The 26,197-nt window shown below is 32.1% G+C and overlaps 1 protein-coding gene across 3 annotated transcripts in view; it reads left to right on the top strand.

The window, feature by feature from the left end:
- USP34 (ubiquitin specific peptidase 34) overlaps positions 1 to 26,197 on the top strand; it is a 208,219-nt gene that overhangs the window by 122,160 nt on the left and 59,862 nt on the right. For all 3 annotated transcript variants that reach the window (XM_016129610.2, XM_016129612.2, XM_016129611.2), the window contains 11 exons: positions 3,165 to 3,265; positions 3,476 to 3,685; positions 6,929 to 7,054; positions 8,230 to 8,352; positions 8,495 to 8,578; positions 9,288 to 9,374; positions 17,260 to 17,460; positions 20,090 to 20,172; positions 23,809 to 23,849; positions 23,985 to 24,109; positions 25,154 to 25,306. In XM_016129610.2, the coding sequence (XP_015985096.2) occupies positions 3,165 to 3,265; positions 3,476 to 3,685; positions 6,929 to 7,054; positions 8,230 to 8,352; positions 8,495 to 8,578; positions 9,288 to 9,374; positions 17,260 to 17,460; positions 20,090 to 20,172; positions 23,809 to 23,849; positions 23,985 to 24,109; positions 25,154 to 25,306 (1,334 nt within the window). The remainder of the gene's footprint in view (positions 1 to 3,164; positions 3,266 to 3,475; positions 3,686 to 6,928; positions 7,055 to 8,229; positions 8,353 to 8,494; positions 8,579 to 9,287; positions 9,375 to 17,259; positions 17,461 to 20,089; positions 20,173 to 23,808; positions 23,850 to 23,984; positions 24,110 to 25,153; positions 25,307 to 26,197) is intronic.

Raw genomic sequence — 26,197 nt, 5'->3', positions numbered from 1 at the left:
AACTATTTATACTGTAAAGTCTTCTGATTATCAATGTTCTCAAGCTTTTGTTGTTTGGGAAAAAACATTTTGCCTTCATTTATGAAGGATATTTTCGTTGGTGTAGAATTCTAGGTTAAGAGGCTTTTTTCTTTTAGGGCTTTAAAAATGTTTTCCCATTATCAGTGTGCAAAGTTTGTGATCTAAAGTATGTGGTTTTTATTTTCATCCTTTGTAGACAATATATATTTTTAACTGATTGGTTTTAATGATTTATTTTGACATTTGTTTTCAGCAGTTTTATTATTAATGTGCCTTGTATCTTTGCATTAATGCAGTCTAAGTTTAATTCAGCTTCTTGAGTCTATGTTTATAATGTTTGTCAAAGTTAAAGAAGGTTAGCTCTTATTATGTATTTTTTCACATTCGTTTTTTCTTTTCCATTTCTCCTTGCCCAAATTGCTGGGCTTTTGATTAAATGTATCCTAGACTGTTTGTTAATGTCTCACAGATCACTGAAGTGCTGTTCTTTCCCCTTCGTTTTTTCTACTTTTTTCCTCCTCTCTCTCTCCCTTTCCCCCCTCTAGTGTCTTCTCCCCATTCCTCTTCAGTATTCCCTCTCTTCCTTTCCTTCACCAGGTGGAGATCATGCTCTGTGCCAAACATGATCCTCTCAAAAGTAGTAAAAGACGCTCACTTAATTGTAAAAGCCAATTTAACCATTATAATCAAAAGTTAACATGTAGCACATACTATATGTAGACCTATCTCAGATGTCAAATGGAGTCCAAAATCCTAAATAAACTATTAGTCATCTTATTTCTCTTTTGGAGCAAAGTTTACACATGCTTAGAGTAACTTATGAAGCAGGTCAACTCTATATTATAATTCATCACAACTAAGGATTTTTTATCTTAATGTTGTAAAAAATATCAACAATCATAGATTCTATTTGATTATATCAACAAGATAGAAAAAAACATTTAATAAAAATCTGTGAGTATTAAAAACAATATAGAATTTCTGTTCATTTAATTGCCAATGGTTTTCTTGATAAACACTTTGCTTTACTAACTTTCATATTTCTTCTAGTTTTGTATTATATAAAATGAGGTGGATAAAACATAAGTACCAGATGAGAGAACCTAGTTATAATTAATGGATAATATGATGATGACTAGAAAACTAATGAAATCATGTGTTTGGTAGCAATTAAAAAATAGGGTAATTTTAATGCGAGGTCTGTGTGGAATTATATGAGAATAAAATTTTGAGATATATAAATGAATACTTGAATAAATGAATATTCCTAGCATGTCTGTGCAAAATATAGAGATGCCAAGTTAATTTATTTCTTTATATAGTCTACCTAAAATCTTAATGGAATTATTTTAAATTTGATGAAATTACTCTGTATAATAAACTGTGTGAATAAACCAGGCAGAGTATGAAGTTCTGAGAGGAAAACACAAAAGGGTAATAGGGATTAATTATAATACTAACTATTAAAAATTTAAAAATTATAATAATATGATTTTGGTGAAGAATTGTTAAGTGAATAACAGCATAGATACCAAAAAACAGCCTTATATTTATATGTGACATGTTTAATTTGGGGGCAGAAAGAAAAACTTTACTTCTCTCTAATATTCAGGATGTATTTAAAGTGTTTTTGTGTACACACACACACACACACACACATATAGGAAAAATCCAGAAGAAATATGATTGAATATCAAACCATTGGGAGGGCCAAGATTCCTAAGCTTAGAAATAATGAGAAGAGAAAGAATCATAGAATTTCACTATACCACAATTAGCTATTTGGTGCACAATAGTCGTACTTAAGAAAAATTGCCAAAATGAATCTTACCAGAGAAACTTATTTTTCTTCTCTGTTTGAAATATGTGAGAGAAATTTCTTATTTGTGTGAAGGGAAACGGTAATTTAAAATGTTATGTATTGTTATGTAGAGCAATAGCCCTGCTTCACCCATTTCTGAAAATAGTGTTTGATGCCTAGCCAGTAAAGTTTTTCCACATTGTTAATAAAATTTAACATAATTTATTTATTAAATTATTTTATTATTTTGCTTAATTTTCCTTTTCTATCAAGCATTTTCTTTTTTAAAAAAATGGAGTAAATAGTAATTAATTTGTAAATGTCTGCTATGTTCTGGTGCTAGAAATACATTTGAATGTAGTACAATGTCTGGTGGACCTGGGATTTTTTTTTTTTTTAATAGAGGAGAGACATGATAAATATATAATGTCAGGTGCTAATATGTGCTTTAAAGAAAGATAAAGCAGAGTAAGGGAGAAATAGTGAATTATGGCTCTTAAATTTAGTGGTTGAGAGGAAGGCCTTTTAGAGTTCATGTTTGATGAGAGACTTGAAGGAAATGAAGGAATCTGATGAGTCATGTCAATTCTTATGCAGGAGCATCTTGGGCCTTGAGATAGGAACATAGTTGGTGTTTTCAAGAAAGAGCAAGGAACAATAAAGAGTAGAGGGAAATTTTTATTAAAAAATAAAGGAAAGAGCAAAGAGGCTGGGTGGCTAAAGCATACTTAGGTAGGGGTGATGGTGGGAAATGAAGATGTGGCAGCAGAAAGGACTTAGGCATTTTAGAAATAAATTGCCCCAGGCTGTTGAGTTTATTAAATTTACCATAATCTTGGATGTCATAGTTGCCCTTTTTTTCTTTTCATGTCAGATTCTTCCTGCCCCCCTACCCCCACTTTGTAGTCTGTTTTGTTTTGTTTTGGTGGGTAATAACAGAGAAGAGAGAATTTAATCATTATAAATACTTATTGCTTGTGTAACTGAGGGATTAATGAATCCGATTCTTCAGCAAGTCTTGTTGGGGGGAAATGTTGTAGTTTTCCAGAAAGCTATATAGTGTTTTCACTTGTAAACTTTTTTATATTGTTACATAGGCAGGAATTGATCTAGTTAGACTGGTATTGGTAGAGAATTCTTTTGTAATTTTTACCGCTTAAAGCTAACCTCATACAACAGAAAAATATGCATGAGCACATTTAGTACTATCTCCACTTTGCTCAAGAATTATATTTAAGCTTAATATCCACTGGAATTATTTGCTATAATTATGTATTCATATCAGCAAATAAGTTAACTCTTATAAACATGTTCAGTTACGTTTTTCTCCCTGTTTTTAAAGGAGGCCTTATGGGACCTGTCAGAATGATTTCATCTGGACATGAGTTAACAACAGATTATGATGAAAAAGCACTTCATGAGCTTGGTTTTAAGGATATGCAGGTAACACATAAATGTGGTTTCAGTTTTAATCATCTATTGACAGTTAATAATAGAATAGCTGAAGATATAATTCAAAAAGAATTCTTACAGTTTTTGTTATATTAAAATCGTAAATGAAGTTATTTTATATGTGAGAAATTTATTCAATTAAAAACTTGATATGTCTAATTATATGCTGTTTTTTCCCCCTATTGCTCTTATTTTTAACAGATGGTATTTGTATCTTTGGGTGCACCGAGGAGAGAACGGAAAGGAGAAGGTGTTCAGCTACCAGCATCTTGCTTACCACCCCCTCAGAAGGACAACATTCCGATGCTTTTACTTTTACAAGAACCCCATTTAACTACTCTTTTTGATTTATTAGAGATGCTTGCATCATTTAAACCGCCCTCAGGAAAAGTGGCAGTGGAAGATAGTGAGGTGACTACATCATTTTATTCTCAAAAAATCTTATTTTGTCTTTCTGTTGAAAATAATTTTCTCAGTATTCTCTTAAGAGCAGTAAAACCTAGGAAACTATTTATTCATTAGTTATTTAACTATCCAATCTGATCCAGGTATATTGTTTTAGAAGAATCAAAATAGGCACAGCTTCAGCCTTCCCAGATGATCGACATGCCTAACAGATAGTTTCAAGTAAAAACAGATAAATGGTTTCAGAAAAAGGTAGGTGCTAAGACTGAATATGATGTGCCATTATTAGGGAGTGATGGTAGGCAGCGACCCATTTATATATTACTTGGTCAGGAAAGGTTTCTGAGGGAGACCGTACATAATTTGACCTGGAAAGATGAAAAGGAGACAACTAAATGAAGAGCATAAAGAATTATCTGGATGGAGTGATTTGATTCCTGAAGCCCTCGATGTAAGAATGAGTTAGACAGGTCTAGGAATTGTTAAAGAGCTAATGAGTAGAATGTGGAAGTTGGTGGGAGAGTGGAAGGAGAGAAACAAGATTGGAAAGGTAGGCAGAGGGAGAGACATATGTTCTGATTTTTGTTTTAAAGGTAATAGGTTTGTTTGACAAGAATAGAAAAAAGGTATAAGGAACCTAATGTACTAGTCTAAGAAAGAGTTGAAGGTGCCTGGAGTAGAATAGTGGTAGTGTAAATAAACTAAGTAGACAGCAGGTCAGAACAACATAACTTGTGGTGAGATTGTTTTCTGGACTTTTAAGAACAGAGTTTGTGGTGGATTAGCTTAAGAGTGAGGGTGACTTGGGTTCAGGAACAAGGAAAACAGAGATGGCATCCAGGTTTCTGGCTTGAGCCACTGAGTGGATTCTATAGGTGAAGAAAAATGGATACCTGTAGGACAGGTGTAGCTGTCAAGTAAGCAACTGGATATAGAGGTTTGGAGCTTAAAGAAGTTTGGTCTGGAGAAGTTTGTGGGTTATCACTATAAAGATGGTAATTAAAATCAAGGTGTTAAGAAATTACCTAAAGGAGTCATTTTTCAGTCCGCTGACTTTTTTTTTAATACCTTTAAATGGACAAATTCTAAGATGTTTTCTTTGATATGCCTCATCCAGTGAATCATCATTTTGTGGTTGAGTGGTAAATAATTAATAGTAGTGCTTTGATGGCTTTTCTCTGATGGCTGCTGTTCTGTTTCTTTCCTAAGAATGTTAAGTGACTTTCTTTCATCCATGTTTCCAAAATGTGTTTGATCGTGGATGCAGTGGTAGCTGCTATTGAGTCCTCTGTTTCCCATAGTCTGGTTTCTCTTATGGTGGCATATTCTCGAATTTCTAAGAAATCTCATTTTGTTCAGGCAGAACGATTGATTAATAATAGATTTCTCATTTCTTTACCCATTTTATTTTATGCCACAGATACTTAATGACTTTTTATTGCATGCCAGCACTGTATTGGCAGTTTAAGAGATAAAGATAATTAGAAGAATTCCCTGGTTTTTCAGGAACATTCTAGTGTTCCGTGCAGTACGTTATGGTAACATAAAAGAGGGGAAAATTTGGGGAAGAATTTTACAAAAAGGGAGTTTTTAAATTGGATCCAGCTGATGGTGAGAATGAAGAGAAGCATTACAGATTCACAGAAAAGTGAATGGCATGTTTGAAAAACTTGGAAGGTGGGTATAGTGTGATTCAAATATAAAAGGAGATTGTAACCATTACCACAAAGAGAACTGTATGAGATTTTTAGTCTTTGTAAAATGGATTGTCATCATCATAGAAGGTTTTAAGGCAACAAAATGAGGTTGTTCTGTAGATTTTTAGGAACAAAGTTTAGGTGTTAGTGTGGAAGATGTATTAGAGAAAACAAAGACCAGAGGTAGCTAGACAGATTAATAGGCCATTATAATAGTTCATGTGAAGCCAAAGCCAGAAGGGAAGCATTTATTTTTTAGCAGATACTTTTTCGAACTTTGTGGCCAGTGCGTCATTGTTGATCTGGGGTTTCTTTGTTGTACAAGACTGGTTGAGCCTTGAAGAAGGTTACAAATAAAATAAAGGATCTTTCACTGTGTAGACCCGTATTGTAGGGGCTTTCAATCATAACATGAGACGTAGTCATATATATTTGGGAAACATTTTTTCTTAAAATCTTTTTTTGCAGAGTTCAGTCTTTTTTTAGTATATGTGCTACTGAAGCAGGCACTAGTCTTTTTTTTTTTTTTTTTTTTAACTGGGTCTTTACAAAGGAATGAATTCTATTTTACTGAAGAACTTTCAGTGCCATTTCCCAACTAAAGCAAAAGTGTTACTTGGGTTGTTTCTCTTTCTTCGTTAAGGTTATGAAAAGCAAAGCTTACCTCGAAACTATGTCTAGATCCCCTTGCCTTCAAAGTATACTCCTTTATACTACTATATAAAAAGAACTAAATTACTTTTTATAGATATGTAGGATATTCTTTTCGTATCTCTTAGACTATATTATACCAAAAAAGTTTATGACAGCAGCAGTAGTTAGAATAATAATGTATAAATTCGTACTCTGGAAAATTCCAAACTGTAAATTAGCTTTTGTTCCTTATTTATCTGTTGGGGTTGTGCTTTAATTTAAAAAAAAAAAAAAAGAAAGAAAAGAAACTTGCCCATTTCTTACATGCTTTCTGAGACATTCTTTAGCTTATCTATTATCTCTGCACCTTGCAGAGGTCAAATTTAACAGATGATAATGGAAAAAAGTAGGTTCTTTAAAAATAATTTGCTTTCCTTTTAATTTTTGCATTTCTGAGACTGAGAAATAAGGTTTGGATTAGCCAAATAAGAGGAACAGGTATACTCTTCGCCTAAATGTAAGGTTAAGAATTTAGTTCACCAAGTCTTTGTCATTCTTAGAATAGTGATCTACAAGGAAGAAAGAGATGACAGTCATACTGAAATTTACTAAAATGTCTATAAAATAGTCATTTTCACTTCTATTTGAAAAATTTCCTGAGGAAAGCGACCAGAATTACAGGTCATATTTTTATCCAGAAAAGTGTTTGATGACTAGTTGATAAATCACAACTTTGATATAACTTTTAATTTACCGTGTAAAAAATGATTTCTCACTTTAACAAATGCTTTGCTTCTCACTTTTAAAGTAAGACTATAATATATCAAATTTGATAGTGACTATGCAAAAGTGGTGTTTATGTTTAGATTTTTTTTTTTTTTTACCGATGAGTCTTATGTAGTTATTCTTATTTATACAGAGTCTAAAATGTGAAGAACTTCATCTTCATGCAGAAAACCTCTCTAGACGTGTATGGGAGCTACTGATGCTTCTTCCTACATGTCCTAACATGTTGATGGCATTCCAGAATATCTCAGATGAGCAGGTTAGCCCATAGAATCTTTTTACTGTTCTGGAGGCTAGCACCAGTTTACACTCTTATTTGACCTGTATACTTAATAAAATCTTTCCCATTTAATTGGTAATAAGTGTCAGTTCATTTTCATTTAATTATTAGTGAGGTAGAGTAATATAGGCTAAACATATGACAAAGACATTTACTAAAATTATTTTTAGAAAATATGGACTTGTCTTTATATTAGTGTTTTTTCATATTATTATATGTTCTGAATATTGCTTTGTTTTTGACAACAAGAATGTTTAGAGAAAGTACAGTTTGATGACATACATCAGTACTTATTTTGGATGCTCATACAAGTCAACCGATAGGGAAAATGAGACAAAGAAATTTAATATATTTGTTAAATTTAATATATATTTGTTAATTTCTCATATTTATTAATTACCCCATATGTGTGAATGTTAGATCTCTTTGTAAAGACATCCATTAAAATTAGAGATTATTTTTTTGAAGCTATTGTATAAGAGGTTACTTTCTGGAGATACCAATAGAACAACTATCGAACAAATGAAAAACAATATCCTGGTATGCTAATAGTTGTCTATGTTTTGGGACTTTGTCATGTGATTTTAGAGGTCATGTATCTCAAATGACTTAGAAGTGAAGGAATTGGGCTGGAAAATAATGGTTTATGACTTAGTGTGCATCTTTTGAGAACAATATCATTGTTAGAGCTATTCTGAGTGCGAATAACAATTTTATGAATTGAGAGTAGAAAATAAAATTTTTTAATTTATATATTTGCATGTGATTTAAATGGGTTAATGTAATTTACAAGCATTAAATATAAACTTTACTACTTTAGTATCCTTAAAAGTTCATGCATTTAACTAGGCTGCAATTTTTTTTTCTTTAATTGGGAAGATGGTAATTTGCCTCAACTGTTGTGAAAGCTAACAAAATACAATTTTTTCTTATGCTGCTATTTGTGTATTTTAACAAAATTTAATGAATAATTGATGTTTTAAGCATACCATTTTACCAGTTAAATAATTGGTCTTCACATGTTTGAATATATTTCAATGTATGTGTAATAAATTGAGTTTTTTGTATAGTATCTATTTCTTTAAATTTTTTTGGAGGGGGTTCCCTTAGTAAATTGGTGTAAGAAACTTACATTTTCCTTTTGTTAATTTAAGAATAATGATGGACTTAATTGGAAAGATCTTCTCAAAATTAAGAGTGCTCATAAGCTATTATATGCCTTGGAAATTATTGAAGCACTGGGAAAACCTAACAGAAGGATAAGGAGAGAGTCGACGGTAATTGCATTTCCATTATTATCTTTACATGATTGTATTCTCTCTGGGGCAAAATTCCAGTGTGTGTTATCCTTTAAATCTAGAATAATTTTTTTCTCCTGCCACCCTCTCTTATTATTAATTTCTTTTACCTTCCCCACAGGGCAGTTACAGTGATCTTTATCCAGATTCAGATGATTCAAGTGAGGATCAAGTGGAAAATAGTAAAAATTCCTGGAGTTGCAAGGTTTGATTGTGTCTTCTGAAGTATATTGATAAAAATAATTTTATCTCTGATTTTCCAGAAGTAGGTACCATAATTTTTAATTGGTTTTAAACTAATTTATTGTTAAATTAATAAAGTGTAGTTTACAAATTATGTATTATATAAATCAGGAGTGCACAACCCCCAGGCTGCAGACCAATTCCAAGAAACTGGGTGCACTGCAGGCAAGCCAAGCTTCATCTGTATTTGCAGCTGCTCCCCAGCACTAGCATCACCATCTCAGCTCCATCTCGGATTATCAGGCACTAGGTTCTCATAGAAGCATCAGTCCCTGGTGCCAAGAAGGTTGGGGACCACTACTCTCTAAATCACAGTAATAAGCTGTGATTATTTAATGCCCTGGTGCTTCTGTTTCTAGAAATTTATTATATTTTTTTCTCCATTAGAATACTGTTTGGGGACATCCCAGTGTCTGGGATTAAATGGTCAATAGACTATAAAGGTATATTACAGTTTTGCAAGAATCTTTTTTAAAGAATTCTTGAAAGTTTGCAGTATGTTATTACTTTGCATGGAAGTTATTTTGGTTAAATCAAAGACAAATACCTAAATGAAAGATATATTTTACACAAACACACACACACACACACACAGTTATTGAATTAAAAAGCAGGTTTTAATTACAATATAGCTGCTTTTCTCTTAACATTACTCTCATAATTCATTACAGTTTGTTGCTGCTGGAGGGCTTCAACAATTATTAGAAATTTTTAATTCTGGAATTCTGGAGCCTAAAGAACAGGAATCCTGGACTGTGGTAAGTGAAAATTCACTGTCTCAACCACTTGGAATAGTTATCCAGTTTTAAGCACTTCTGTTTCCCATTAGCAAGTGTAGCTTTCGCTACATCATTGTAGCAAAGGAGAGTTTGGACTATAGTCGAAGTAAATTATTTTTAAAAATAGAGTGTCCAATGAAGTAATTGCATAATAAATGTTCTCCATGTCGACTCCGTTAATAATTTATAAATGCTAAAATTAATGACTATGAACAGTGGCTAATTCATAAACGTTTTCCTCTAGGTTGATAAATTATAAATATATAGACAAACTTTAGGTGCTTTTTAAAAAAAAACTTGCTTTATGTCTTTAATTTTTTGAAAACATCCTTTTTTATTTTTTCATTTTGTTTGGACCATTCTTCCTATATAGCAGTACTACTCAAAAATATGTTCCTAGACCATTTTTGATTGATCTGCAATGAAATAGGTACAGAAATTGAGAGTAAGACTTCAGAAATTTTTATAGCAATCGGACATTACTGCTGTATTTTTAATTGTATTTTACAAAATTATCATTACTCAAAAAAAATGGAATTTTTATAAATAGTGCTTTACTACTACTGAAGCACTATTCTATTTGGGAAATAAAACTGCTTCTGGAGTATTAAAAATTTCATATCTGCACATCCGGTTTTGAGCTAAATGGAAAGGATGCTCTGTTCCTGTCCTCTGACAAAACAGAGTAGTATTATCAAACATTCCACTCAAATATTAATTTCTTACTACTTTTTTCTAGAATTACCTTGGTACTTAGAAGTCAGATGCTTTTGACTTAATATCAAATGCTGCTATACAAAAGGTTAATGAAAAAAATACATCTAGAAAATATGCTATCTTACCACTGGTTTTAGTACTTTGAGAAATAAAAACAAGACATTTTTATTTTACATATTTTACTGCAAAAAATTCCTTATTAGAATAGATATCTCTATTACAATAATTATTGTAGTTCTGTGTCTTACGATTCACTTGTATGTCTGTTTTATTGTTAGTCTTTGTTGTCCCATTTATTTCTCAGAATTATAAGGTACCTTTTAGTTCTTTGGCAAAATGGGAGAATTTACAGTGTTTAATGAGTAGTTATCTGTCCTTTGTGGGAATTTTGTTTGTAAACTGCTCTAAGTTTAGTTTTGAGTAAAGTTTACAGGGACTCATGCTAAAGGTTTTCTGTTTCCTTTGAAATTTTGGATACTTTTATTCCTAATAAGAAAAGTTCACTACTGTATTTCACACATTATAGCCTGACAATGCCCGAGATAGAGATGCCAAGTATACCTGAGATACAGGTTGCTTTCAAGTCACCTGAAATAAATATTTATAAACATCTCTCTTAATAGATTATAGAACATTTACAAATTCAGAGTCATTCTTGTTTCTTAATATTATTTTTTCCTTTTAAAATGAACTTTGTTGAGATATTCTCATAGATTAAAAAATTTTGAGATATTCACATACAATAATACTCTTTAAATGTACAAATCAGTGATTTTTAGTATACTTAAAAAATTATGCAACCATTACCACTAATCCAGAACAGTTTCATCACCCCCAAAAGAAACCCTATACTCATTAGTCTCTCCTCATTTTCTCCCAAATACTTGAGCCCTAGGCAGCCACCAATCTAATCTTCTATCTCTGGATTTGCCTATTATAGACATTTTGTATCAGTGGACGTATACTGTGTGTGTGTGTGTGTGTGTGTCTTTTGGATGGCATCTTTCATTTAGCATATGTTTTAAGATTCATCCTTGAAAGTAGTGTATTATCCAAGGTCATAGAGATTGATGTTTTCTTTTAAGAATTTTATAGTTTTAGCTCTTATATTTAGGTCTTTGATCCATTTTAAGTCATATGAAGTTGTATGTCATATGAAGTCGAGGCATACTTTTCATGCAATAAATAATGCACAAGTTTGCAAAGTATAGTTCATGATTTGAAAAATATGTATACTGTGTAATCTTTCAACATAATCAAGACATAGAACATTTTATTACCTCAGAAGTTCTATTCTTTTACAAGCTATTTCTCCCCCTCTCCCAACAACAATTTATACAATTTCAGGTAAATAGAATAATAATGGTATGTATTCTTTTTTATCTGGCTTCTTTCACTCAACAAGTATTTTGAGATTGAATGTTGCTTGTATTGGTAGTTTGTTTTTCTGGAGTTTGTTGGGTTTTTTGGACGTGTAAAAGTTCTCAGTTTCTTAATTCGCTCATGAAAAAATCTCTATCGCCAGAGGTAGAGTCCCTAACTAAATTTTACTTCTTTTTGCCAACACTGGCACCAACTGTCCTTGGCAGTCCCTCGACTTCATTCTGTTGCATTCCTTTCTTGATTGAGGTCTTTTCTGCTCATCCAGGCCACGTCTTGCAAGTCTATGTTTTGGTTCGTTTCTCTTTGCATAATCCGAGGAATCAAATCATGCCAAAGACAGTTGTCTTGCTACCAGAGTGGGTTCTGAATCCAAATGAAAAGATGACATCTGGTGCGGTCTTATATATTTCGGCTAGTTTTTCCTCAATTTCTGACTTAGACACTCTTGCTTTCCTTGAGTGAAGGATGTCAATGACTATTTTCACTGACGTAATCTGTTGGTCATGAACTTCCTGGTCTGGATAGTTACTATGCTGTTCATGATGGTGCCAACCCTTAAGCAGCCAGGAAGGGAAAGATGTTAGTTTGTTTTGTTGCTGAATAGTTACCCATCCTGTAGGTATACTACTGCTTATTTATGCATTTACCTGTTGATGGGCATTTGAATTTCCAGTTTGGGGCTATTATGAATAAAGCCGACACAAACATTTATATACAAATCTTTTTGGGTACATATGTTTTTGTTCCTCTTGGGTAAATAACAAGTAAAGAAATTGCTGAGTAATACAGCAAATGTAAGATTAACTTTACAAGCAGCTGCCAAACTGTTTTTAAAAGCAGTTGTATCATGCAACAACCGTTTGCTTCACATCCTCACCTAGAGATGGTACGGTTGGTCTTTTATATTTTGAACCATTCTGGTGGGTGTGTAGCATTATCTTGTGGTTTTGTTTTGCCCTTCCCTAGTGACTAGTGATGTTGAGCATCTTCACATGTGCTTATTAATTACGGCATTTGAAAAAAAAGTGGGAAAATACACATAACAAAATTTATTATCTTAATCATTTTTAAGTGTATATAATTCAGTAGTAGTAAATACATTCACATTGTTGTGCAGCTATCACCCCCATTCATCCCCATAACTGTTTTCATCTAGTAAAACTGAGGCTCTTTACTCATTAAACAGTAACTTCCCATTCTCCTTTCCATCCATCCTGTGGCAGCTACCATTATACTCTCTATCTCTATGATTTTAATGACTTAAAGTACCTCATATAAGTGGAATCATACAGTATTTGTCTTTTTACGACTGGCTTCTTTCACTTAGCAAAATATCCTGAAGTGTTATCCTTATAGCACATTACAGAATTTCCATTTTAAGGCTGAGTAGTAGGTCACTGTACACACACACACACACACACACACACACCCCAATATTTTATCCATTCATCTGCTGTTGGACATTTGGATTACTTGCATATTTTAGCTATTGTGAATAATGCTGCTGTGAACATGGGTGTACAGATATCTTTGAGACTCTGCTTTCAATTCTTTTGGGTATACGCCCAGAAGTGGAATCACTGCGTCCTATGGGAATTTTATTTTCATTTTTTTTAAACTGAAAACTGCCATACTGTTTTCTGCAGCAACTGTACCATTTTATGTTTCTACCAACAGTGCAAAAGGGTTTCAGTGTCTCCATATCGTCTTCAACACTTTTATTTTCTGTGTTTTTGATCAGAAAATGGTAGCCATCCTAATGGGTGTGAGATAATTTCTCATTGTAGCTTTAATTTGTACTTCCTTATTGATTAGTAAAGTTGAGCATCTCGTCATGTGCTCATTGTCCATTCATATATCTTTTCTGGAAAAATGTCTGTTCATGTTCTTTGCTCATTTCTGAATATGGCTGTTTGGGGTCTTTTTTTTTGGTTGAGCTTTAGAAGTTTTCTATATGTTGTTGGTATTAATACTTTAGCAGATATATTGTTTGTAAATATTTTTTCCCATTTTGTGCATTGCCTTTTTACTCTGGATATTCTTCAGATGCACATAATTTTAAAATTTTTATGAAGTCTTATTTGTCTGTTTTTTCTTTTGTTACCTGTGCCTTTGGTGTCCTTATTCAAGCTATCATTGCCAAATCTAGTATTTTGTAGACTTTGACCTGTTGTTTTCTTCCAAAAGTTTTATTGTTTCAGGTCTTATATTTAGGTCCTTGACTCATTTTAAGTTCATTTTTGTGTACGTGTCAGGTAAGAGTCCAACTTTAGTCTTTTGCGTGTGGATACTCGGGTTTCCCAGCATTTCTTGAAAAGGGGTGTCCTTTTTCCCATTGGATGGTCTTGGCACCTTTGTCAAAAGTCATTTGATGTTTTAATAATATTAAATCTTCCATCTATGAATATGGGATATTTCCATTTATTTGTCTTTAATTTCTTTCAGCAGTTTTTTATAGTTTCATTATAGGAGCCTTTTACTTCCTTGATTAATTTTTAAGTATTTTTTTTTTCTTTTTGAAGCTATGAAAAATGGAATTGTTTTTGTAATTTCCCTTTCACATTGTTTGTATATAGAAATACAACTGAATTTTGTTTGTTGCCTTTGTAGCCTGCTGGTTTGCTGAATTCACTTATTAGTTTTAAGGCCTTTTTGTGGAGTCTTTAAGATTTTGTACACAAGATCATATCATCTACAGTAGAGATAATTTTCTTAATTTTCAATTTGTCTTGTATTTCTATTAGCTTAATTGCTAAGGCTAAAACTTCTACTATGTTAAATAGAAGTGGTGAAAATAGTCATTCTTGTCTTGTTTCTAATCTTAGAGGAAAAGCTTAGAGTCTTTTCCTATTGTGTATGATTTTCACTGTATGTTTTTCATCTATGGCTTTATTATGTTGAGTTAGTTTTCTTCTATTCCTATTTTTTGTGTATTTTAGTGTGAACTGGTGTTGAATTTTGTCACGCTTTTTGATCATCTCAATTGCAATGATCATTTGGTCTTCCTTCACTTTGTTGATGTGTATTACATTGATCATTTCTTGTCTGTTGAACCATCCTTGCATTCCAAGAATAAATCCCACTTGGTCATAGTGTATAATCCTTTTATGTTGCTGAATTCTGTTTCTAATATTTAGCTGAGTATTTTTGCATCAGTGTTTATAAGGGGTATTGGTCTGTAGTTTTCTTGTGTTTTTGTTTGGCTTATGGGTTATGCTGACCTCATAGAATGAGTTAGGAAGTAGTCTCTCCTAATGCTTCTCAAACTTTGGCGAAGTTTGAGAAGGATTGCTATTAGTTCCTTAAATGTTTGGTAGAGTTCACTAGCGAAGCCATCAGGTTCAGGACTTTTTCTTTTTTTGGGAGATTTTTGATTACTGATTTAATCTCCTTACTAGTTATGGGTCTATTCAGACTTTTTATTTCTTCGTGAGCGTTGGTAGGTTTTGTGTTTTTAGAAATTTTTCCATTTTATGTAAGTTATCTGATTTTGATTTTTTCCTGCCATACAGTTGTTCATAGTAAACTATTATAATGCTTTTTATTTCTATAGAATTGATAGAAATGTTTCCACTTTTGTTTGAGTTTAGTGATTTCACTCTTTCTTAGTCATTCTGACTAGTTTTGTCAATTTTTATGTTCTTTCTGAAGAACCAAATTTTGTTTTCATTGATATTCTGTCATTTTTCTATGCTCTTACCTCTGTTCAGTTCTTTATTATTTTCTTCTTCTAGTTTTGGTTTTAGTTTGTTCTTTTTCTAGTTTCTTAAATTGTAAAGTTAGACTGTTGATTTGAGATCTTTCTTGCTTTTTTAACATAAGCATTTTTATAGCTGTAAATTTTCCTATTAACAATACTTGCACTGCATTCCATAAGTTTGTACTGACTATGCTTTTTGTCTTCTGCAAAGTGTCTATTCATACCTTGGACTTTTTTTTTTTTCTTTTTGGTCTTATTAAAGAATTTTAAGACTGTTTTCCCCCTCTATCTGGACAAGTTTGCCATATATATATATATATGGATGGTAGTCCCCCCTTATCCATGGGGGTATATTCCAAGTCCCCCAGCAAATGTTTGAAACACTATACATACTATGATTTTTTCTGTACATACACACACTTTACAGCTTCTCTTTGGCATATCCGAATTGGCATCATCACATCAATGGGGCGCCATTATTAAGTAAAATAAGGGTTACTTGGACACAAGCACTGTGATAACAGAAGCTGCAACTAAGTGACTAATGCTTAGATACCATATAGAGTGGGGATACCCTAGATAAAAGGATTATTCGTGTCCTGGTTGAGACAGAGCAGGATACCATGGGATTTCATCACATTACTCAGAACAGTGCACAATTTAAAACTTATGAATTTTTTATTTCTAGAATTTTTCATTTAATATTTTTGGACCATTGTTAACCATGAATAATTAAACTGCTGCAAGCCAAACGGTGGATTAGGAGGGACTGTCGTAGTGGGAATATTTGCACTCAGCCTGTGGCTTACTTTTTCATTATTTTAACAGAGTTTTTAAGACAGAGTTTTCAATTTTAACAAAATTAGCATCCTATTTAAGAAGTCCCTGTTTCAAGGTCATAAGATTTTCTTCTGTGTTTTTTCATGTAAATTTTGTGGTTATCTTTCACATTTAGGTTTATCATGCACTATATGTTAACTTTTGTATATGTGGAATGAGGTTGAGGTTTGTTTTATTTATATATTTTTCATATGGGTATCCAGTTTTCCTAGCACCATTCTTTGAAAAGACTCTACTTACTGGAATTTCTTGGTACCGTTCTTGAAAACCAGTTATGTTTTCTGGTATATTGGTATGGATATACCACTTGGCAGTAGGATTAGGAAAATAGGAGGAAAAGGACTGTTGAAGAGAAAGCTCTGAAATTCACATCTTGTACATAAATGATATTTTTATTCATTTATTTTAAAAAATTTTAAGTAGAGTTTTAAGTCAGTTAGAAATAGTACACTAAGGACATGGTCCCATAATGTAGCAATTAGCATGTCTACTTTACATGCAGAAGGTCCTAGGTTTATGCCCCAGTGGAGCCATGGTCCATGGTCTTCGGCCATACTACCCTGAACAAGCCCAATGTCTGATCTCGGAAGCTAAGCAGAGACGGGCCTGGTTGGTACTAGGATGGAAGACCACCTAGGAAGACCAGGTGCTGTAGGCATAAATAATAATACTAAATAATTTTTTTTTTAAAAAGAAATGGTATACTAAACAGTTATTTTACCAAAGAAATATTTTATTTTATATGTTCATATGTAAGTGCAATATTTTCAGTTGAATTAATTTCTAGGACTATCATTTTGGCCCCAGAATACTAGAATATATGCCACTTGTGTGGAGAAACAACTTGCAATACTCTCAGTTCATTTTATAAGTAGGTAAATGATATCTTTGTTAGTATTTTAATAATTTTTTAAAATTATAGTACATTTTGAGTAAATTTTTTAAATAACCTATATCTGTTACATTTTTATGTTGTTGTCATGTTAGAAATGAAAGTGTCATTTCCATTTTATTAAATATATCCTCTCAGTGTCTAGATACCTTTTCTTCATTTTTCTAAAATTGAATTGTTACTAACTGTAATCCATGAGCAAAAAATTTTATAGTATATGGATTAAGTACTAGCTATAATTATTTTCCTTTTCTCGCCTTTAATTTCCAATTGTATAGTAGCCATGCAAAATTAATGAAAATAGAGAAATGATGTTTTCTTCTTATCCACAGTGGCAGCTAGACTGTCTTGCTTGCTTGCTGAAGTTAATATGCCAGTTTGCAGTAGATCCATCTGATTTGGATTTAGCTTATCATGATGTCTTTGCCTGGTCTGGTATAGCAGAAAGCCATAGGAAAAGAACTTGGCCTGGCAAATCAAGAAAGGCTGCTGGTGATCATGCCAAGAGCCTTCATATACCAAGATTAACAGAGGTAAGTACAGAAATTATCATTAAATGGTAGTAATGAATTCTGTTTATGTTTTAGGAGAGCTTATATATTTTTGCTTTTACAAAATGAAGAAATACACAAATGCAAGAAATAAAAGAAACGCTATCCTAGATTACCACAGTATGACTTAATAGCTGAAGTGATGCCTTCATTTTAAAACAGTAGTAATTATGAAGCAATAATGCTTTTCAGTTCATCATCCAAAATACAGGAATGAATTATATGGCATTTTAATGTTATCTAACTGTAGGAATGAGTTCATTATTTGGACTCAGTAATGTCTATACTGAGTGTTATCAGGGTCCATTCAGGAAAACAAACCACACTAAGTATTTTCAGAGGAAATTTAAAATACAGAATTGGTTTTACATGTATGTGTTAGAGGACTGAAAATACAAAAAGGGAATACTGAGGTAACCCAGACAAGTAACCATTCACCACCCCCAGGGTTTGAGGAACAAATGGCAAGAAAAGGTTGGGCTTTTCAGAAATAAGCTTATACAAGGGGACCCTTGAATTGAAACTTAAGCCTCTGAGAAGAGGATTTGGCTACTGCTTCTGAAACCAACTTCTTTTTTTGGGTAAAGTAACTTCTAGAACAGTGCTAACTGAAAAAGCAAGGGAGTAATCTCTCTAGTATCTCAGGTTGACAGAACCTAATAGGAAGCCAGCTGGAAAAAGAAGGATTTAGTTTGTGACCTACCAGCCCTATTACAGAGCACGTTTATAGAATTGTATATTTAGAGCTGAAGGAAATAGTACAATAACTAGCACATCCAACATTAAAATTAGAATTACTTTTGACTGTGGATTCTGTTGTTCTTATAATCAAATATTTGCATTTCCAGTGTTTCCATCAGTGAACTAGGAAGTGGAGAGAAATGAAGACAATTTTTTAGTTCTCATTTTGTAACCTTTTGGTAACCTTTTGAGGATGTCACCTCACTTCATACCTGCTCAACTCATAATGAGTCGTTACTGATACAGAAATATTGTGATCATAGGTTGGAAAATCCTGGTAAAAATGGAAACTTGAAGCATATGTCCCATTTGGAATTTTGGGAGTTAAATGGGAAAAATGCTAGTATTTCAGATCATTTACAGCTAATACAATTAAAAGAAACATAGGAACTACAGTGTAATCTAAATGTGCTCCACACTGTTGCATGTTGTGTGAACTGCTTGCTTTACCTTGCATTGCTATAATGTTTGTTTGTTTGTTTTTGTTCCCAGAATAAATTTTCCAGGTTACAATTAATATAAAAAGCTCATTTGATTGTATTCCATTCCATCAATTCGCTAAATACTTCTGAAGCTTTTGACCCTTATTAGTGATTTCCTGTTGAGATATTAATAATGTGTGTGTGTGTGTGTGTGTACGTGTGTACATGTACATATACACACACACACAAAGTTTGGTGAAAATTAGTTTGTTTTTTTAAAAAAGGTATGCAAATACATTCTGATTAAAAATAGTTCGGAATATACACATGAACCTTCTCTCCAGTCATAAGTGACTACCATTAATAGCTTTATGTGTTAGTGTTTTTTACTATACATATCCCAGTGTTAAGTTTTTGTAGTTTACAAAAGGTACACACTATGTGTATGTTACAGTTTGTTTGTTTATCATAATAATTAGAGCCTAATATGTAAATCTAGGCTGTTAGGGAAGAAAAACACTTGTTACACTAATTCTGGAAACAAAGTCATCCAATTTTGGTATCTATAGATAGTAAGTAATTCTTTTAATTTCTTGTCCTGCATTCTTTTATTTGTTCTCCTAAATGGTCTTTTAGAAGGATCAAATTCCAAATTAGACTTTCAAATTCCAGCCTAAACATACTTAAGCTTTCCTGATTTTGCGCAGGATAGGTTTAGTTGATGTTCTCTTGTTTTGCACATTTGGCACATTGTATATACTTATGTTACAGTGCTCTCTGTGTTCTGCACTGGGCCGACATCTCCAGGATGGATACAGTGCCTTATATAATAAGCGCCCAGAATGGATTCTGCCCTACAGAAGGGATTCAGTAATTTTTCATTAAACTAGCAAATTATTTTTTTCCCTATTATGTAGATTAAGAACTAGAATTTAGAAATTAAGTATTAGAATCATGCAACTTGAAAGTTAGCAAGCTAATTTTCATCGAACCTCAAGTTTTTCACGTAGAACCCATGCTCTATATCCCTAGTATATTATTGCTTTTCTATACTTACTTTAGGATAGTTGAGGAATCTTCCACTGCTTGACTTGTTTTTTATTTCAAAAGTAAAAATTCTTCACCCATTGCCCAAAAAACCCACTAATATGTAATAAATATATTTTTCTCATCCACTGAGGTGACATGCAAGAGAATTTGTGGATCAAATACACAGATTAGTTTTGCTTATGTATTTCTAAATTTTGAGTATTTTTGTTTTAAAGTTGTTTTTAACCTTGGTTTCAAAATTCTTGTTTCTAATATTTGATATTTTTATGGTAATTTCAAGTAGCCATTCTTAAGATATTTCCAATAGATAAAAATTAATATGGAGTCTTGGGTTAAAAATACAGTTTCGTGTTTTAATGTATTTAAAGACTTTTTTAATGTTTTTTTTTGTTTTAAAGGTATTTCTTGTTCTTGTACAAGGAACCAGTTTGATTCAGCGACTTATGTCTGTTGCTTATACGTATGATAATCTGGCTCCTAGGTATGAAACTTTTAATATAACTTATGTATGTATTTAAAGTAAGAACACAGTGTTTTAAAACCTTATTTTGAAAAAATTTAATACTTAACAGTAAAATTGTGAGGGCGTTTCAATGAATTCTCATACTTTTTGTCTAGATTTGCATATTATTATCAACATTTTGTCAGTTTTTATCACATAATCATGCTTTGTGTCTGTGGAAATACATTTATTTACATATTGTCCTGAATCTTTGAGAGTAAATTTCAGATCTTATGACCATTTACCCATCAATACTGTGATGTGTATGTCTTAAGACCAAACATATTTTCTTAAGTGAAATATTCAAATTTATAAAATCTAACATTGATATAATACTGTTATCTAAACTATCAGTTGCCATTCATCTTGTCTCAGTATTCTTTATAACAATTCTTTTCCTGGTCCAGGATCATGTAATGTATTTAGTTGTCATATTTATTCCATTTCCTTTAATTAGAGATACTTTCTTAGCCTTTCTTTGATGCTGTTGACATTTGAGTCACATAGGCCAATTCTTTTATAAAATATGTTTCAGTTTAAGTTTCCTAATTATTCCTCATGAATAGATTCAGAGTATACATTTCAGCAGGAATACTCCATAAATAATGTGTCTTTCCCAATATAATCTGGTGATAAACATTTGTCCATTATTAGTGATACTGATTTTGATAAGTTAATCTGGTTTCCTGTAGGTTTCTCTGCAATAAGGTTTCTGATTTTTCCTTTGTAATTAAAAGTAACCCCTAGGAATATATTTTGCACCTGCTTTAATTTCTTTCTAATAAGATTTTCATTCATTGATTTTTAGCATTCAGTGATGATTCTTGCCCAAATTAAATATTAGTATGTTTACAAACTCTAGTGATTCTCTAATTCTTACCATTCCTTTTATGTTTATTAGTTGACATCTTTTTTTGAGGAAGAACTTTCTCTTTCGTTTGTTTAGTACAATTTTTTTAAATTGATCATATCGTAATTTGTTACTAGTAGTATTCACTTTGCTAAAACTATACTTAGTTGGCTTCTTCAGGCTTGTTCATGTGTCCTTTGCATATCTCATTATTTGGCATGGAGGGGAGGAATGTTTTTTCTTGTTACTGTGGGATCTTCCAGGTTTGTAGTTTTCCTTGGTCCTAGAATCAGTCATTTCCTTAAGTCCTAGTTCCTTTTGTTGGGGAATCTACAAAATATGGGTGCTCGCTTTTCTCATTGCTTCTACCTTTTCCTTGCTTTTAGGCCCTCAATTAACAGAAGTAAAGTACAGAAGTTACCTTTAAATTATAGTAATGAATATATGTGATATGATCATTGCTAATACATGGGAATCTGACTCTCTGCCTTAAATAATTACATAAAGTATGTTAAAATGTGTAAAGTTAATTTCCAAGTATTCCGTAGGTGTTATGTTGGACTGAAGTTTACTGTTGTACTGAAATGATTTATAAAGCTAATGTAAACACCTTTGAAAGTGCTTAATCCTATTTATGGTTAATAGCTAATTAACTGTTTAGATGCTTTTTAAAGTCACTTTCACAGGCAGTGGTTGCATGTAAATAACATGATTACTTAAAAAAAATTTTAATGCACTTTTCTCTCTCACTTGAATTGACATTCATTATTTGATTAATATCCGTGTTACCCCACTAGGCTCCAGATTCTATACAAACTATATCTGATATTGCTAACCATTGTATTTTCAATGCCAGGCACCTTTTCTCAGTGTTATTAAAGCTTATTAATGGATAACATAGGGAAATGAAAGAAGTGCCCTTGATTTGTATGATAAAATACATTTTACACCCAACCACCAGTTACTGTCCAGTTAAATAATTCTTAATTCTTCCTCCTTGTCCTCTTAACACACATTCTACCTTTTTATCCCACACTCTACAGTATATTGAGTTAAGGCAATTCAGTGATGACATTAGTCTGCTTTTTGTTAACCTTGTTAACCTCAAACGATGAAAAATAAATGTGCAGATTTGATATCTGTTGCTGCTCTTCAAGCTGGTTCACTCTGTGGCAATTGTTGTTTTTCATTTCACCAGTTCCATTCTTACTTCAGTTTTTGAAATGTGAGTTCCCGTACCCCATCCCTATGTTTTCTCAGCTTCTGTTTCTGCATTTTTATTTTTTTCATAAACTCTCACCTTCAGTTTATACAGTGCTAGGAAGTTTATCAATTACAACAGCTAGACAGACCTTTTTGGCTACTTTATAAAAAAATAGAACTTCTAATACTACAGATTTAAAAGGTAGATGGGTAGGTTGCTATGGTAGAGTTAAATATATTATACCAATACGATTAAAATGTAGTATGGCCAAATACTTAAAAATTTTAACTTCTTAGCACCTTTTCATTAATTTTGGTGAGCTTTGCTTTTTGAGATTTTGAAAAGTATTTTGTGAATTATGACGAAGTGGGGATGGCAGAGATCAGTTCTTTTTTTTTTTAACAGCTTATTTGTAAGGCAAATAAGCCATATTTAATTATTTTGTTTAAATGAAAAATTTTAATATTTAGATTTCTTTAAATTGAGATAATAACATTTTCCATCGAAGTTACTAAAAATATTGTGGGGGAAAATGGAGTTGAAATCCTATAGAATTAAACTAATCAGTTTTCTCTACTTTTTAATAATTTACTTTTAACCATTTTTAATAGGAAGTGGCATTAACAGTACGAAAGTGTTAAAACAGAAACTTTCATGGCTAAAAGCTTTTCTGAAAGAAAGGGTTTATTGGGCCAAATGCTAGCCAGAAAAGGACCACATCCTAGTGGGGGCAATAAGTCTAAATAACCAGCAGCAGGGCTAGATGGAGTAGGCAACATTGACAGCTGTTCCGGAGGTAACAGGCCCCTTTATACATTGTTTTGTGAAGAAAGATGTAAGTTGTTTTGAAAGAATTTACTTTGGCTACAGATGATGGGGGGGGGGCGGTGGGAAGAGGTGAAGTGGGGGCAATTCTAAGATAGGTGCATAGTCTCTAAGGAAGAAATATTTACTACTATTGATTGGTTGGGGGAAACTGTCCTGAAAGTTCATGCATAAGCAGGGTGAGGTGGCTTCTGGTGGTTGCTGTAGAAGTTTCAAAGCTCTAGCATACATTCAGGAATGTGAGCAGTCTGTTATTAGTTGCCCCACAGCTATTAACTGGTTAAATACCTTTGTCTCTCTCTTTTCATTCTCTAGCCCACTGTAATATAACTTAGGACATCTTAGAATTTTTTGTCCTGTTGAAGGAAAGGCATTTTATGTTAATATATGATTATTTTTTAAGGAGTCTCAAATTTTGACTCTGAACTGTTAGAACCTTTTTCTTTGTAATACACGTCTTTAGTAACTAAATCATGAGCAATTTTTGAGGGTTCATTTATTGGATTCATTCAAATTTTATTAAATCTGAACATTCATTTGGTGTTTGCTATAATAAAATTTTACCAGTGATTTTAAAAATAAAAGACCATAGCAAAAAAAAAAAGTAACTTCCTTAAAATCTAATCTTTTGGGGAGAAATTTGTATATACCTTAAAGGATATGCGGTAATAAATTGAGTTTTGTTTAATTCATTGCTGAATTTAATTAGTGATTATTTTATGTTTTTACTTTACAGAGTATTGAAAGCTCAGTCCGATCACAGGTCTAGACATGAAGGTGAGGGTTCAACAAAGTTAATTTTTAATAGTAAATATTTGGATAACTAATTTATAATATCTTTGATAATGATAATTATGTTTTCTTTATAGCACAAGCCCTAACAGCTATATTTTTTCCCTAATTTTTCTTTAGTTTCACATTATTCAATGTGGCTCTTGGTGAGTTGGGCTCATTGCTGTTCTTTAGTGAAATCTAGCCTTGCAGATAGTGATCATTTACAAGATTGGCTAAAGAAATTGACTCTCCTTATTCCTGAGGTAAGATAAACATTAAGATTGGTACTGTTGCTCTTTATTTTTATATTACTAGCATTGATAATAAAAACATTAAGAACTATATAGCTTAAAGAGCTGTATAGTTTATATGGAAACAAATGGACATAGTTCCATAAGAATATCATGTTATCTAGAATGCGCTTATTTAATCCTTTAAGATCTAAGTGTTTTGAACTATGTGCACTTGAGTGTGAACATTAAATATTATATGGCATTCACATTTGTCTTTTTCAGAAATATTTGTTTACAGAGTGATTCTTTTGCTTTTGGGGTTTTTAAATTTTTTTTTTCTGGTTGGTGGTTCTTGAGTGTTCATTTTGGTTATTTATGTTTTAGAGAAGTTTCTTTTGCTTTTTCTATTGGAGTATATCCTTAGATGCAAGAGAGACTAAAAATAAGTCAAGTATATTTTCTTTTGATTTCATTATTGACACCGAGGTCAATACAATTTTCACTAACCGTATCTTGATATTATTTCATATTCCTAAGTGAAATAGTGGAAACACACTCTCGGGATTCACTTAGCCACAACAATCACATCTTTAATAGACAGTATTGTCTAAATCTGTAGCTCTTAATTGAATGCTTATGTGTTCTTGTTCTGGCTCTGTCCCAGGTAACCATTGTGATTTTTGGGCAAGTCCCTTAGAATCTGTAAAATGTTCTAGTTTAAGTACTTTCTAAATATCTTCTAGTTATGAAAATATTTTATTCTGTTACTTAATGTTGTAAATAAGTTATGAAAATACTCAATCCCTTTTGTATTTGTTATGTTTATTTGTTGGTCTTATTTTACAGCCATATTTGAGATTTCTAAATTATGTTTTTACATATTACTATATACTTTGGAGTACTTTATTTGAATCATATTATTTACATGCATGAGTATGTGATCAGAATATTGCATTTTAAAATACTTTGCTAAAGAAGCCACTTAACATGTTATTTCTGCCAACCTATTAATCTTAATATATTAATTTTTTAGTACTAACTAAGACTGTCTTTGAAACTTGCTTTTTCATTTAGACTGCAGTCCGTCATGAGTCTTGCAATGGTCTTTATAAGTTATCTCTGTCAGGGCTGGATGGAGGAGACTCAATCAATCGTTCTTTTCTGCTGTTGGCTGCCTCAACATTGTTGAAATTTCTTCCTGATGCTCAAGCACTCAAACCTGTCAGGGTAAGATTTTACTGTGTTCAGGAGCAGTTTCTGTTTTTGCAAGTTCTTCGTCCCAGATTTATCACTATATTTTATCCTTGCAGTAATTTCGAGTACTTGTTTACCGTATATAATTTTTACAGAGAGAATACTGGTTATATAGTTCTCAAAATGACCACAATGTGACATGTGTCCATGTTATACTTGGAAATGGAATCTGCGTGCTTTGGTTTTAGCTCTGTGGGATCTCTTATGGATACTCTGGAAGTAACATTTGTTCTTACTTGGTTCTGGGCCTTGTGTTAATAAGTTGAAAGACAGAAACATAAATGTTGCTTTCTTCTCATTCAGTCACACAGGTTTTTTTTTTATTCTTATGATCTTCTGAATTTTCAGTTTCTTTTCCTGCTCCAGTGTATATATACTAGCCTCGTAAAAGACTTCTTCCACCTGATAAATCCAGAGTCCATTAATAAGTAAATTTTACTAATCCCAGAAATACGATACATTGTAGAATTTACATTTTCTCCTCTATAATATTCTGTCATCGACTACTTAAGAAATATAATGAGTTAATTTTTTAATTTCAAAACTCATAGGCCATTGCCATGGGTAGATTTATACATACTCATGTTCTATAGGTTCTTTTGTTCCCACATTTTCAATGAATTCTTAATTCGTATCACATTATTTAGGATTATATGTTATTCATGTATGTTCCAAGTAGGTTATAAGTAATTTGAAGAGTAATGTTTTTCCGAGAGTTCTCATATTATTCACTTATGTACCTATTGTTCGATAAAACTAGTTCTATTTATTTTTTTGTTAATGTATGAAAACTATTTAGTTTGTATTAGGATTTAATTTTTTTCATAAAGCCTGTAGTTTCTTAAATATAGTGTAATTTTAAGT

This window comes from Rousettus aegyptiacus, unplaced genomic scaffold, assembly GCF_014176215.1.
Source record: "Rousettus aegyptiacus isolate mRouAeg1 unplaced genomic scaffold, mRouAeg1.p scaffold_m13_p_7, whole genome shotgun sequence".
Classification (NCBI taxonomy): Eukaryota; Metazoa; Chordata; class Mammalia; order Chiroptera; family Pteropodidae; genus Rousettus; species Rousettus aegyptiacus.
Note: the sequence above shows the minus strand (reverse complement) of the source record. Positions and strands in the feature narration are given on the sequence as shown.